This window comes from Eucyclogobius newberryi, unplaced genomic scaffold (assembly GCF_026437365.1).
Source record: "Eucyclogobius newberryi isolate DKJ021-1_F unplaced genomic scaffold, fEucNew1.0.hap1 SCAF_9, whole genome shotgun sequence".
Classification (NCBI taxonomy): domain Eukaryota; kingdom Metazoa; phylum Chordata; class Actinopteri; order Gobiiformes; family Gobiidae; genus Eucyclogobius; species Eucyclogobius newberryi.
Genome location: NW_027316532.1, coordinates 18,038,948 through 18,054,947, shown reverse-complemented (window position 1 = coordinate 18,054,947; position 16,000 = coordinate 18,038,948). Strand labels below are relative to the sequence as shown.

Here is a 16,000-nt window from a genome sequence, read left to right as displayed (position 1 = left end):
GAATAATGAACATCTGAATCAACATGACGAATGGAAAACATGACATTCTGACTTAATTTGAAAATGGCCAAATTTGACAAACGTTGGACTAAACGGGACGTGACTGTTGGACTTAATTCTATTTATCGTATTCTACCATTATGGATATTTTTCATTATTTCTTATTTCTCTTATTATTATCACTCTTATTTAATTATATCTTTTTTATGTATTATAATTTTTTATTTCTTCATATTATTATTATGATTTATTTATTTATTTTTTGGTCCAGCTTTCTGGTCATAAGAAATTAAACTAAAAAGGAAAAATGCCATTATTTATCATTATTTCCTTTTTTTATAATGTTGTTATTATTATCATTATTATTTATTTATTATTATTTTCATTTATTCGTCTTATTTTTCTTATTTTTCTCTTAAAAAAAAAATAATAATTTCATTTTTTGGTCCAACTCTCTGGTCGTAAGAAATTTAAAAAAGGAAAAATGCCATTATCTTGTCCCTAAAAGACACAGTGTTCCCACAAGATGATTTGCTGCAGGACAAAAGGTCGTACAGAGGCTCTGGACTGTAATAGCTGAGCTTTTGTCACAAAATAAACCATATTTCACCCACTGTTACAGGCAAACTCGCGCCCTCAGCTCTGTCGTCCGTTGTCCAGAGTTCTTAGACTCAAAGACGACAGAAATATCCAAAACACGTTCAGCAACGGAGGAGGAAAGCATCATTTTAGAAGAATCGGTTTAACTTTAAGAAACACAGGGTTGATTTATGGTATTACTGACAGTATGAAACAAATGTAAACTGGTGTATCCTTGTAATACACATGATGTTTGCTCACTACAAAAGGGAACAGGGGCAGGAGTAATTGACAAACGGACGATGTCAAACTTTAGTGTTACGATTATTGTGAGAAAAAGATTCAACGATTATTCACGATTATTGTTGAGACCGAACAACAGTGAAATCTTTAACGTTCTTTCCCTCTCGTGGTCTGACACGTGACTGTCCCTCAAGTTTGACACAGACTTCGCAAAATGTAACTTTATGAACCACAAAATAATCTTAAACGTGACAAAAACAGACAGAGAAAATAAAGTTCTTGACATTTAGGTCTTTTTTCTGGACGATAGATCGAACTAAAAAGACTTCTGCTTCTAAAACTGTTGCATTTGTTATTTTCAGGTTTTTACGATGATATTGTGACCTGAACAATCACGATTATTGATTTAACCTGATCATCTGGACATCCTCCTGCATTCGTAACCTCCTACGATCACGTTTTCGACTCCGACCCGAACGACGGCGCCGTTTGGGGAAAAATCCGCGTGAGCATTGATCATCGCCTGAGCGTTTGGTGTTATTTTTATTTCCTACAATACACTGTGTCAGTGCCCGTCAGTTCCCGTCAGTGCCCGTCGCCGTGACAGCGCGCGCACACCTTCCCGCACTTTTTTACCTCGTACAGCAAGCAGCCCAGCGACCAGATGTCAGACTTGAAGTTGTATCCGTTTTCGTGTATCCTCTCCGGTGACATGTAGTAAGGAGTCCCCACTGGAGCAGAGAGGGGGAGGAGAGGGGGAGGAGAGGGGGAGGAGACGGGGGAGAGGAGACGGGGGGAGGACAAAGAGACAGGCATTGTTAGCATTTTTCATCAATATTACTGATCCGGCTTCACACGGCGTTGCGGGGGAAGCGGCGGAGGAGCGGAGCCACCGTCTCCCACGGCGACGGCAGGTTTGAAAACTCACCAAGAGGAAAATAACTAGCGTGTGATGTGGAGAGGGGAAGTGTAGTTTGAAGCTCTGGCGTTTGCAAGTCGTGCCAGAGGAACGCCACCGTCGGTCCGATACCCACCGTGCCACTCTGTATTATCTATGCTCATGCAGACGTTTGTGTTTAGAAGAATGGCTGAGACGTCACGTCCTCATTCTTGGACACACAGTGGTCTAGAGTCTAGATATCTTAGACAGTTGAGCACTTTAGATTTCAGACTTTGAATCAAAATTATGAAAAAATTTGAACGAATTTGAAAAAAATGTGAACATTTTTTGACAATGGGAGTTATCTGGAGCACAAAACCATAAAAACAAATTGTTACATTTTGAATTTGTAGCTGGTGTTACAGTGAAAACATTAGTCACATTTGAATTATCGATAAACACAGGATTTGAGGACAATGGAAGTATCTATGGATTTGTCTATAAAGTCAGTGACTCCGCCCTTTCCTACAGATATGTATCTCTGCTAAACAACTGCAGGAAGTCCACTTAAAGTATGAGTTTTGCAATGTTTTACTAAATGTCTGGACGTAAAGCGCCCCCTACAGGTCGGACGACTCATTGAACTAAAATCTAGTTAACTTTTATATGTTTAAAATGTTACTAAAAATTATTAAAAAAAAATATCCCAGAATACCTCATTTTTTTAGGTTTATAATTTTACTTCCTGTTTGTAATTGATGACCTCACAGTAGGAAATTACCCAGCAAACACTGGGCCAAAACTCATCTAATGTCACCTTTTTTTTTTTTAGGTAAAAATATATGAGAGCGACTTTATTTTGTTGAATTCATGTGTAGAGAGTCAAAAAAGTAGTTTCGTTTGTGTAAATTCTGCTCAAACTTTTACTGGAATGATCCCTGGTGTGATGTCACTTCCTGTTATTTACTACAGATTTTCAACTTTTTCTTCACAAAAACCTGCTCGATTGGTGTAAAACTATCATTTATATATACAACAGGTATAAACACACCAAATAAAGTCAAAATTAGTAAATCGTAAAAACCTGTCACGGGCCCTTTAAATCAAATGTAATGCCACCATTGCAGAGCTATTCTTAATTTACATTTTTTCCAAACGGGTTATTTATAACATTATTATTAATAGATGAAGATGTATTAGAAACGAAAAATATTTATAAAGACTTAACAGTAACCTCAAAATATAGCAGATTATTTTGTAGATTTTAATTTGTTGATTTAATTAGTTCAACAAATACACAAAGACCGTTACACAGGAAATTCAATAGATTTGTGTTTTTAAAGCATTATTTGGCACGATGATATTCAAGATGTTTTAATGCTTTTAAGACCCTGGATTCAAGACGATGGAAACACTTTGAGATCATAACGAACAAACACAAATGAGTCATGTGTACACGCTAACGGGAACATTCAGACTTAAATACTGCGTGTGACAACAGTTTTCCATCCCATAATAAAGCCCAGTGCCCGTGATGTGCCCGTGATGTGCCCGTCTGAGGTCGCACGCTGGCGTACAGCACACACGCAGATGCAGCGCTCACTGAACATTCATAAATCAGTTGTGATTAGCGTGGCCCTGTGCTGATCTGAAACAGTGGGACGCACGGGGTCGCGAGCGCTGCCGGAGAACTCTTAAAGCTGCTTCTGCTTTTGAAATTCAAGAATCCCGAACTGGGCCCTCCACTGCGGTCAGGAGCCTGGGCCCTCCACTGCGGTCGGGAGCCTGGGCCCTTCAGTGTGACCGAAGGGACTTTTACATGGACTTTCGTCCGTCACATACAAGCCACATTTGCATGGTTATGCTGTTTATTCATGTACAACTGGATAAATAACCGTATCCTTACCTGTTTAAGTGGGACTTTAATTCAGTGAAAGACTTGAGAAAGGTTTAACTGCTTAAATATTGTAGAAAAAGATTCAGTTGTTTCACTGGGATCAAGACCGGGAACTCAGATATTTAAAGACCGGGAACTCAGATATTTAAACCACCATTTCTATTTAACGACGGTCTTTCTTTTTGAACAAAGATTGCCTCTTTAACTCCTCTTTCAAAGCATCTTTTCTCCTGCTCAGAATCTTCTCCTCACTGTCTTTTACAGAGTGGTTTGTGTCTTTAAGATGAAAATGCACGGCGCTCTGTGATCCTGAACTCCAGTGTCTTCTGTGCTCATAAAGCCTCTTGTGCAGTGGCTGTTTTATGTACACAGACATGTTTAAATAATATATAAAGTATGTTGATTTGTGCACAATGTGCAGTTTTCACATGCACGGACAGGTCCTTTGTATTATTTTCTGTGGAAATCGGCCGCTCAAACACACCACACAGACAGAAAGAGTGACTATAGATAAAGGCGGGGCCAGTGCCATTTTCTGCTGTTGGACCCTGCGGCCTGCAAAGTCCAGAACGTTCAGAATGTCAGTCTGGTCACTCCGTAATCTGCACCAGTTCAGACGGGTGTGATTGACAGGCGGATTAGTCAATCAGGAACACGCATCAAAACAAATACGGCCCCTTAGTAGGAACAAAGAAAGGCAAAAAGCAACAACAAAGATTTCTGTAAAAACCATGGAGAAAAAGAGCTATGATGTAGAAAGATTACAGTAGAACACAACAATCTTCAGTGTTTTAGTCATTAACAAAATGCCATTAAGTTTAGCATTTAGGGCGTAGGAATGTTCACTGAAAAGGGTAACTGTACTTTTAAACACATTTCTGTTCTGTTTATCCAAATGGTTGACAGTATCTGTGCGTGGAGCTCTAATTGAATTGTATTTGTGCATTTTGGTTTGGTTTGTTCCCAAAGCCCGGCCCCCGAGCTCTTAAACTTGGAGAATCAGAGGAAAGAGCCGGAGCATCCACGTTATAAACTCTGAGGTCAACAGTGAGAGACGGACAAACTATGAGGTCAACAATTTGAACAGCTTCTGCAAACTCGACCGTCTCATATTGCTCGTGACGGTGCAACATGCTCTGGGGCCAATATGAAGTCCTAATGGGCCCTATTCACGGCTGTTTCTGCTGCTTTCCACATCTACAAACGCTCTCATGACACTGCATCTCCCGCTCCGATTAGCCAGAGCGCAAAGAACATGCAAAATGTGTTAAAATATTGATCCAAAATGCTACTAAAACTGCATTAAACAGTAACAACTAGTACCCTGAGAAGTTTTCATGTGTACGTTTTACTCGAACACATATTTGAAGTGCTCTTTCCCATCAATAACAACGTTCAGACGATATTTTAACTATTATAACGATATTTTAAGCGGAAGGAAATTGCAATTCGAGCTTCCAGGACTAAAATGGTGCAACCTTGAACTTCTCCAGGACCACTTCCAGAACCCCCTTTGATCCCCACGGCGCCCCCAGGCATGAACAGCACAAATTACACCAAACAAAAGCCAGTTACTTTGTGTTAGCACACCATCAACTGGCAGCAGAGGGAATTACCATGTGGAAAAAAACAAAAGCTAGCTTGCTAAGACATGCTAACGTAAACACGCAGATGTAATGCTGAGCAAAATAATGTCTGTTTACCGTAACCCGACCAACCCAGTATAAAACTAGCCGACTGAAATAAAATATCAGCACTTTGTAAAAATGACGCAATTTTTTTTTATTTTTCCAATATTTCGCCGACTCACCGACCGTTCTTTCCAAAAGCGCTGTGTAGAATAATTTTATAGCGCTGGATAACATATCTTTCATCCCAAGGTACGAATAACGCATTGCGCTACGCATACATTTTCGGTCCTCCATGTGTCTGTATTAAACAGAACATGCAGGAGGGAACCTATATTGCCTTTTAATTGTTGGTTTGCCTCTGTCAGCGCCACTAGCCTGGCCACCGTTCATATCGTTCTGCATCATGGTGTGGCTTCATGTTAAATTTGACCTGCGCTTTGCATTCTGGGAGGGAAACACGTAATCACAACAAACATGGCGGCGGCCGTGTCCCCCGCATGTTCCCCCTGCTCGCCTTCGCTACCAAAATAAAAGATAACGGCATACAAAAGGTCGATTGAAATATCTTAAAATCGGGAGATTTAGTCTCCCGATCGGGTTGATCGAGACGTTTTCCTTCATTGACTGTTGAAGCCTGACCCCTGGCGGTCACTCTGAGTCAAAAAATGGTGACGATTTGGATATTTTCTTTTGCCTTCAAAGTTAAAAAAAAAAAAATTTGAATTGACTGACCCACTTGAAAAATGTTGGGTCCGGTTACAGCAAACAGACAATTTATTTGGGGCAGCCTAATGAATGTGATTTGAGGCAGAGAAACGAGCGTGAATGAAGTTAAATACGACACCAGGTCTGTTTTTGATGAGGGAACATTGTTTAAACATGGTTAAAAGCTTAAAAAAAGAAGTTAATTTTGCAAAATATGTGTCAAAAAAAATATATTCACAATTAGCCCATGTTGCGTTTGCCAATGAAAACTCCGTTCCACTACACGCAATTAGTGAAAACCATTACAATGAGTGCGGTGAAATGCAAAGTTGAATAAGAAGCCGCACTTTTAATCCGAGTGTGGGTCTAATTGGAGTGAGAAAACACGCTTTGGTCCAAAAATATGCTAAGGGTAATAATGAAGTGTTACCTGTCAGTCCACAAATATCCAGCATCTGCACAAAGGAGCCCAGGCGCGGTAAACAAGAGCCTGGGGACTGCAGCTTTTAATTGGTCATCAGGTCGTTTCCGTGGCCGGTGTTTGAGCGTGCGCGAGTCGTTGGGGAGCGCGTGCGCGTTGTCGGGGAGCGCGAGGTCTCTTGGCGCGCTCCAAACACGCTCCCCAAACATCCATTATTAGCTGATTAAAAGGAATCAGCCTCTCTTATGCTAATCGTTGCATAAAAAGCCACAGCGCCGCGCTCGGGCCCCCGCCGCATGCTAAAATCGCGCCAGCGTTATTTATTCATACAAATAAATTGAAAGTCGTGTTGGGATTGATTTTCGTTATTAGGAATAGATATGACAACGGGGTGAGCGGGCTGTGTACGGGAGGCAAAGTGTCAAATACAGTATGAAACGCGCTCTAAATTACCCACGGATCAATGTAGCCTGATTTCAAAGCGCTGATCCGTCGCCGTTCGCTAATTGGTGTTGCCTGCTCGCCATTTCAAACACAACGGATGCTAAACGCGCTCTGATGTGCGGTTAAGGGAGAGATTAGCTTGTTGTTTAGTACGGGGTTTGAATGAGCGGTCTGCAATTAACAAATATACCTGTGGAGATGGGGAAAAAAAACAGAACAATAACGGTGATCAATTCGAGGGGAAAGTTATTGATTTTTTGAATGGTCAGTGGTCTTCAAAATGGTGTCTAGGACAGAAGAAACCGTGAATATCTGACAAAGTAGACTGGATAAAGCACAAACGGTACATATATGTCGAGTCCATCAGCTGGTAACCAAGGCAACGAGCTCTTTGGCACGGTTAGGGTGTTCTACATATTCATGGGTTTCAGTGACGTGACTTAATTGTCGTCGCGGCCCGGACAGTTAGAAATGAGGCTCGTTAAAACTGTCTGCGAGTAGGCTAACGTTTATTAGCATAACCGCGCGATAATGTGTAAACTAGCATTAGCATTAGCTGATAAATACCTGAAACAAACGGCGATCTCTGTAAGTCCACTGGTCCCTCCTGACCACAGTCACACATTTGTGGACATTTTTGTCCTCAAGATGGCAGCAGCAACATGTTACTTCGGAACCATGAATCAGCAAGATCACAAATTAAATCTAAATTGTAGCTGAAATATACTTTACTTTTTATTCATAATGATAAAGGCATGATCTCAGCCATTTAGAAAACAAACAAAAAAGTAATGTATGACAGGTTTTTATGATTTTCAAATTTTGACTTTATTTGGAATATTTGTAGCTGTTGTACATATAAATTATAGTTTTACACCAATCGAGTTAAAAAATCTGACCAGAAGTGACATCACACCAGGGAAACTCATTCCAGTCAAAGTTTATGCAGAATTGACCCTTTAAACATTATTTCAACAAAATAAAGTCGCTGTCATATATTTTTATTTGTCAAATTATATATATATATATATTTTTTTTTTTGCATTAGATGAGTTTTTGCCCAGTGTTTTAGCAAAATTCTAAACATGCATTTCAGTTCAATGAGTCGTCCGACCTGTCAGAGGCACTTATGCTAAAGCTAGCATAAACAGGAAACTACATCTGTTTGTTTGTCCTCAGCTTAATGTGCATTTCTGTTTTTACTTCTTTGTAAAACTTCTATATACTCCGCGCCTCATCATCACTTTACGTAACGCAATATTATATTTCGGGTGTCGACGACGCGAGAGCTGTGCTTCGATAAGCAGGAAACAGCTGATGCTAACGTGCTTTGCTAGCTTTGTTTCGAGTGGGAGCTCAACATATAAGTTAGCGTCAGTGGAAATACGGCGGTTTATGACTATAAGCCAGCGTTTGCTAAGCTAACACAGACCTGAACAGAGAAACTAGCCAACTCATCTCTACCGCGAAATTAAACCGCTAAAAGTGAATTAGCCAAACGTAGCACCGGTCAACATCGTCCCTTGTCACCTAAGATCGTCTCTACGAGGTTTTGATCGTCATAATTATTTACAGCCTCGTCTCCCTGAGGTGCGCCCCCTTAAACCCTCCCCGGTCATCTCCCTGAGGTGCGCCCCCTTAAACCCTCCCTAGTCGTTTCCCTGAGGCGCGCCCCCTTAAACCCTCCCCAGTCTTCTCCCTGAGGTGTGCCCCCTTAAACCCTCCCCAGTCGTCTTCCTGAGGTGCACCCGCTTAAACCCTCCCCTGTCGTCTCCCTGAGGTGCACCCACTTAAACCCTCCCCGGTCGTCTCCCTGAGGTGCGCCCCCTTAAACCCTCCCCAGTCGTCGCCCTGAGGTGCGCCCCATTAAACCCTCCCCAGTCGTCGCCCTGAGGTGCGCCCCATTAAACCCTCCCCAGTCGTCTCCCTGAGGTGCGCCGCCTTAAACCCTCCCTAGTCGTTTCCCTGAGGCGCGCCCCCTTAAACCCTCCCCAGTCTTCTCCCTGAGGTGTGCCCCCTTAAACCCTCCCCAGTCGTCTTCCTGGGGTGCACCCGCTTAAACCCTCCCCTGTCGTCTCCCTGAGGTGCACCCACTTAAACCCTCCCCGGTCGTCTCCCTGAGGTGCGCCCCCTTAAACCCTCCCCAGTCGTCGCCCTGAGGTGCGCCCCATTAAACCCTCCCCAGTCGTCGCCCTGAGGTGCGCCCCATTAAACCCTCCCCAGTCGTCTCCCTGAGGTGCGCCGCCTTAAACCCTCCCCAGTCGTCTCCCTGAGGTGCGCCGCCTTAAACCCTCCCCAGTCGTCTCCCTGAGGTGCGCCGCCTTAAACCCTCCCCAGTCGTCTCCCTGAGGTGCGCCGCCTTAAACCCTCCCCAGTCGTCTCCCTGAGGTGCGCCGCCTTAAACCCTCTCCAGTCGTTAACACCTTTCTCATTACAGGTGATAATTGCAGGTGCGTTATGCTACTGATCGCTGCCAGCCGCAAAGACTATGTACTTTTTTTAACTTACTGCATGCCGAGTTGGCAAAAGTAGAGCTGTGTATTTTTGAAATATTATATAAAAGCTTATTTCTTTGCGCTTTCAACGTTTGGTTTTCTGACATGAAACTCGCAAACGATTTTGGTTTGATAACACTTTCATGATTAAAACATGTTTATTCATACACTAGAATATAACTGACAAGCTCAAATAGTCTCTTTAATACTTTAATATTCCCATGAACAAAATCATTCTAAGTATCCAGAACATGTCCAGCTTGTCGCCGCACGGTGGAATAGTACAGGCAAAGGAATGACATTTCCGACACCTCCAGGTCACGTACGAGTTGGGTTTGTGGAGTGATTGAAGCCCATGATAAACCATAAACAGTTTCATGCACTTCTGTCTTTTCTTTTACTTTATTTGAAAGGGTGAAACGGGGGGATAACAGAGGGTCGCGGGCCGAGAGGTGAACCCACAATGCCGAGGTTGTGTTGACGATTACGACGCCAGGACGTAGTCTCGACGATCGATACGGATTTCGATACCACAGTCGATACTTTTTACAATACAATGGTACTTTCTCTATTCTGTCTATTCATGAGGTCTCACTCTAGCTCTGGTAAAGCTCAAGATCATTCTAGAACTGTTCAGGCGGGTTCACATTCAGGGACAGCATATCGGTTATATCGGTCCGATTTTGAGCACTTTGCCGATATTTGGCACTGATATAGCTACATACGGTGTGTCATGTGTCAAAATTGAAACAGGAGGCAGCTTAGGCTAAAATGCTGTCTGTACGCTCACACAATCGGGACCATAACAGCTTTATATCCCAGACAAATGCATTGTGTTAGTACTTTTACAAAAGGGAAAGGTTCATTTGTGAACTGCACTACAACTTAACATAAATATCGATCACAACTTCACGTAAATATCGGTCATCGGCCACAGCATAATCAGATATCGGAGCATCCCTAGTCACCGCTTAGCCGTTTCAGATTTTTCTTTATATCGATACATTTATATTGCCGTCTACTTTCGATACCAGTCTCGATTAGGGACGTCAAGATTATTCGGTTAAATCGATATTCGTGATACTTCAAGTAACATTATAATCGTAAGAACCAGAAAATAAGAATTGTGACACTTTTAGAAGTAAATTTAAATATCTTTTGTTTAATATACAGCCAAAAACAGACATAAATGTGAAGTATCTGGCTGTTTTTTGTCACATTTAGCTTCACGTTGTTTTTCAGAGAGTTACATGTTGAAAAAAGTGGCCAAAAACTTTAGGAATGGTGCGTGTCAGACCACGAGAATGAAAGAAAACAAAAGATGTCACTGTTGCTCGGTCACGCTCTCAATACTCGTGACCCATCGCTAAATCGTGCAGTTTTTTTTCACAACAATCGCAATTCGATATCGTGACGTCCCAAGTCTCAATTAAGCATCCGTCTTTCTACGCTTTTGTGCGACACCTCGAACCGAAGACGTGTTGCGAAAACGTGAACGTCCAATCAAAATCCAGAGTCCGAACACGAAAATCTTCCACAAACTCTCAGCTTCCATCACACCAGTTTTGTCTCTAAAACGCCATAGACGCACACGGATCTCTACCTTAATGTAAGTGTATATAGGCGACGACGGTGTGTGTGTGTATATGTGTCTGTGTGTGTGTATGTGTGTATGTGTGTATGTGTGTATGTGTGTGTGTGTGTGTGTGTGTGTGCGTGTATGCCTGGGTGTGTGTGTGTGTGCGTGTGTGTGCGCGCGTTTGCGTGTGTCTGTATGCGTGCGTGTGTGCGTATATGCCTGTGTGTGTGTGTGCGCGTGTGTGTGCGCGCGTTTGCATGTGTCTGTATGCGTGTGTGTGTGCGTGTGTGTGTTTGCGTGCGTGCGTGTGAGTGTGTGCGTGCGTGCGTGCGTGTGCGCGTGTGCGTGCGTGCGTGCGTGCGTGTGCGCGTGTGCTTAAAGGCTGGAGCTGTCAGCCGGTGCCCGGACCCCACTGCTCACTGCTGCTGTGGTCTCATTACAGGGACCCAGACAGCGAGCGCACTCTCTCTCCCCTCCTCTTCCTCCCTCCTCCCTCTCTTTCTGTCATGTTGTCATCTTCGTACTCGGCTCGCTGTTACTTGCCGGTGCCATCTTTTTTCCTCCTCTTTCTTCAGTCGCTGCATAAGACTGTGTAGCATTGATAGACACTGTCAGGGATTTTTTACTCTTTTTTTTTTACTCTGAATGGTGCAACTGCCTGATACTTATGTGACGTAAGCTCCGCCCCTTTGTTTGAGGCGAGTGTGTGTGTGTGTGTGTGGACACAAATGAATTAGTGGATTAAAAAAGTAACGACTGAATAAAGCACAATACATTTTAAAATAGCATCTTTCAATCATCGATATTTCTTTTTTTCAGTTAGTTTGCCCTTTTCTCCTTGTCAAAGATTACTTACATATTACTTATGTCGGGTTTATTGCCGTGCGTGTAAACATACTACATGAGAAGTACTCAAAATGTATATAGAAAAATATACAAGTTGATTTATTTCGGAATCAGTATGAGTTTTATAAGCCATTGTCAGTGAACAATTCTTAAAGACTTGCTCTGCCGTTATAGTGCAATATAAAACTAAAAACTTAAAAAGTAAAGAAACCCTATTAAAAATATATATTTTAAAAAACAACTTAAAAACTAAAGAAACCCAATTGAAAAAACTTTTTTTTAGACAACTTAAAAACTGAAGAAACCCAATTTTATAAGAACTAAAGAAAACCAATTGAAAAACTAAATCCATATTGGTCAAAACTGAAAATCTTTCTTTGGCCTTCTCAATTCTTCAGAGTCTTGTTTGGTTGTGTCTTTGTCACTCGCTCCTCTATCCATTCTTTCTTTCTCTCTTTATTTCTTTCTGTCTCCTGACAAACTGTTCTCTCCTCGGTTCATTTGTAACTCTCGTCCTTCACCCCAAATCCACAGAGTCCTGAAGGGTAAAAGTCAGATACGGAGGAGAGAAGGGAGGTAAAGAGGGAGGGGAGAGAGGTAAAGAGGGAAGGGAGAGGTAAATACGGAGGGGAGAGAGGAGAGAGGAAGGAGAGAGGAAAGAGGGAAAGATAGAGGGAGGGGAACGATGATACAGAAGGGAAGGAGAAGGCAGAGGGAGGGGAATAGAAAAGACAAGAGAGAGAACAAAACAAGAGAGGTAAATATAGAGAGGAAAAAGAGAAAGAGAGAGAGAGAGAGAGAGAGAGAGAGAGAGAGAGAGAGAGGAGGAAAGGAGAGAGAAGAAGGAAAAGAGAAGAGAGGGAGAACACAAAAACTCTCTCTTAACATTAATTCACCAAAATAAAGTCACTCTCATATGTTCTTATTCGTCAAATAAAAAAAGTGACATTAGATGAGTTTTGGCCCAGTGTTTGCTGGGTAATTTCCTACTGTGATACCATCGATTACAAACAGGAAGTAAAATTATTAACCTAAAAATTTGCTGTTCTTGGACACATTTCTTTATCACTTTTAGCTCAATTTAACTACATTTTAGTTCCGATCTGTCAGAGAGACTTTAAACGACTTCCATCAAAAATGAAAGTACAATTTACAAACAAAGAAAGGTAATTTATCGTTATTTATCTGTTCATAACTAAGTGTGTAATTTACATGGATTTTGGCCGTTCTTTACAACATTTTGGTCGCAGTGGAATCGTCTTTATCACCAAAAACAAACATAGACAATACTTAAAGGGGCCTCAACACATTTATGTATTGTATTTTCATCCTCTGAGCATCTCTAATAAATACATTTGCACACTTTTTAGACGAGTCACTGCAAACCTCGGTTTAACAACACTTCTAATCACAATTTCACATTTCTCCGCAATAAACGTTTGCATGAAGAATTGGCAGATTGTCCACCCGGTGCTAAAAAAAACACGGCGGCGCGCGGCTTCACAATAAAACAAAACGTGCCACTTTTAGCGCCTGGTTAAGTGTTCAATTAGCCCTGTTTAAGGACGTGCGTTCGGAGCGGCAGCGAGACCGGCACTTCTCGCCCCGCGTTACTTCCTCCCCCGCCACCAACCCGCCGTCGTCAACGCCAATAAGAGGCCTGTTTATAAAGTCGGGCGGTTTTATTGAGCAGCGCCCCCCCCCCCCCCCCCTCGGCCCGGCTTTTACTGCGGCCGGGGTCGGAGGTCGCGGCAACAGGAAGTGTCTCAAACGAGCAGCGGCGGGACCCGGGTCTGGAAGGGTTTTCGGTTAATGAAACACATCCAAGTGGAGGCGATCGCTGTGGCGTTTGTGTGCGCGAGAGGGTTTTAATCACCGTGGCGACTGAAAACGAGGTCAATCTGTCGATATCAGACCGACAAACGCTTATTCTCTTCGCCATTTTTGTGTTTTGTGGGTTCGAGTTCGCGTGTTATAAGCGATTGATGTATCATAAACTTCAGTGTGGAAACAAAATGGTCCAATCTGAACTTAAAGAGCTTTTATTATTTGGTATAATCCACTCGCAGCTGTAGATTTACTGTAGGTGGGACGTCGTTTTCCCTCCGCAACAAACACCACACACTATCTTATATTTAAGATTTAACTTCAAAATGAGGCTAAATAATTTTTTTTACACCCATTTTTCAGTCAGATCTAGATTCTTTTCAGCATTAAGAAATGTAAACGTGGCTCTATCAATGTTTCTAACTTGTATCGTGAATAAGTGCAAATTTGGAACATATTTTTTTATTTGTATGTGGAAATATTAATTGATGAAAAACATAAATTAGGGTAAATTAGAGGTTTCAAATTGACATCTCAGCAGTGTGTCACCTTAAAGGGCCCATGACAGTTTTTTTTAAGATTGTCTAATGTTAACTTTATTTGGTGTATTTATAACTGTCGTACACATATAAATCATAGTTTTACACTAATCGAGCAGGTATTTGTGAAGAAAATTTTGAAAAATCTGAAGAAAATGACAGGAAGTGACATCACACCAGGGACACTCATTCCAGTCAAAGTTTATGCAGAATTTACACAAAGAAACAACTTTTTTGACTCTAAACATGAATTCAACAAAATAAAGTCACTCTCATATATTATTATTACTTTAGACATTAGATAACTTTTGGTCCAGTGTTTGCTGGGTAATTTCCTACTGTGATGTCATCAACTATAAACAGGAAGTGAAGTTATAAACCTAAAGAAATGTGCTATTCTGTCATAACATTTGAATACTTTTAAGCTAAATTCAAAATATATTAATCTAAACTGCGTTTTTAATTCAATGAGTCTAAGATGAGTTTAAGATGTGCGTTGATTTAGGTCAGGGTTTAGATTCAGGCTAGTTATTAATTAAGTTATATTTGTTTCTTTGTATATTATTGAACCTTTCTTAACCAGGAAAGTCCCATCGAGTCAAAACAGCAGCACAGATCAACAATCACACACAGTAAAAACTAACCAAACATCCCATAAACTGACTCAAACAAACTCAGTTTGTTTGTTTGTTTGTTTGTTTGTTTGTTTGTGTGCGTGTATGTGCGTTTACCGAGCGAATGAGCGTCCGTGGTTTTGGAGCTGAAGAAGCGTCCTAGGCCCAGGTCTCCCAGTTTGACGACTCCCGTGGCCGTGATGAAAACGTTCGCTGGTTTGATGTCTGTCGAGAGAAAAGACGGTTGAAAGACATGATGTCTTCAGGCCCATTAGAACATTTGAGAGAACGGACAACAACAGCTCTAGCCGTGATTAGCCACTTTAGCTTAGCGCTCATTTTAGCCGTTTCGCGGGACGAGTCGGCGATCGAGCGGTTTTCAATAAATCAATTACGCTTAACACAAAAATAAAGAGGCAGAGTGAAGCGGTCGTCTTAAGTCGTTTAGGCCGGAGCGGCTCTGGCCTTTGAACTGTGCACGTGTGTAACCGTGGGTAACGAGGGTAACGAGCCCGGCGCCGCTAAGTGCCCATTAACTGTGAGCGCAAGCTTCTTTAGCGAGCGCCGGGGCTAATCCGAGCCAGGCGGGGCGGATGGACTTCACCTGTGAGGGGGAGGGAGGGAGAGAGGGGGATGAAGAGAAGGAGAGGAAGACAGGGGAGGGAGGGAGAGAGGAGGGATGAAGACAAGGACATGAAGAGGAGGAGAAACAGTAGCAGAAGAGGAGCAGAATGGGTGAGGAAGAGGGTAGAGTATGGCTGTCGTCGATTATTATTGTAACCCAGGTGATTTTCTGCTCCTGGACCGTTTCTGCCTCCGTTTTGCTTGCCTGGTCCCTTTGCTTCATTTTTGCCTGCCTGGTCCGTCTCTGCCGAACTATCGCGAGACTTCGCTCACGTATCGCGAGATTTGCGGCGCTAAGCTCTTTAAAACATGGCCGCGCGCAGTTGTTCGGGAGGAGTGTGGGCCTCCAGGTTGTTAAGCGGCTGCAGGTAGGCGGTTAGCCCTCTAAACGTTACATTTTACGAATATTCTGCTTATTCACTGTTATGCCATCGACTTTGCAGATGCCTCTGCCTGTGATCTTGTGTTTTGTTTGACTGATATACTTAAAGTGGACCTGGTGAGTGCTTTGTTATTGTTCGAAGCTAACATGCTATGCTACTGTTGATTGAATCAGTTCACACGGACTTGTCAGCCGGTGCGGGCGCTGGCTGCACTCGTTCATGTTAAATTGTATCAATTTTGCACTTCAACTTTTGCTGAATCTGACACTGAAATCTAATGATTTAAAGTTAAA

General features: G+C 42.3%; 1 protein-coding gene across 1 annotated transcript in view; it reads right to left on the bottom strand.

Annotated features, from left to right (window-relative positions):
- The window catches only part of nek7 (NIMA-related kinase 7), a 179,640-nt gene that overhangs the window by 65,201 nt on the left and 98,439 nt on the right, over positions 1-16,000 (bottom strand). Inside the window, exons 7-8 of the mRNA XM_072438124.1 lie at positions 14,818-14,925; positions 1,459-1,553 (exon numbers count right to left, since the gene is read on the bottom strand). Coding sequence (XP_072294225.1) covers positions 1,459-1,553; positions 14,818-14,925 — 203 coding nt within the window. The remainder of the gene's footprint in view (positions 1-1,458; positions 1,554-14,817; positions 14,926-16,000) is intronic.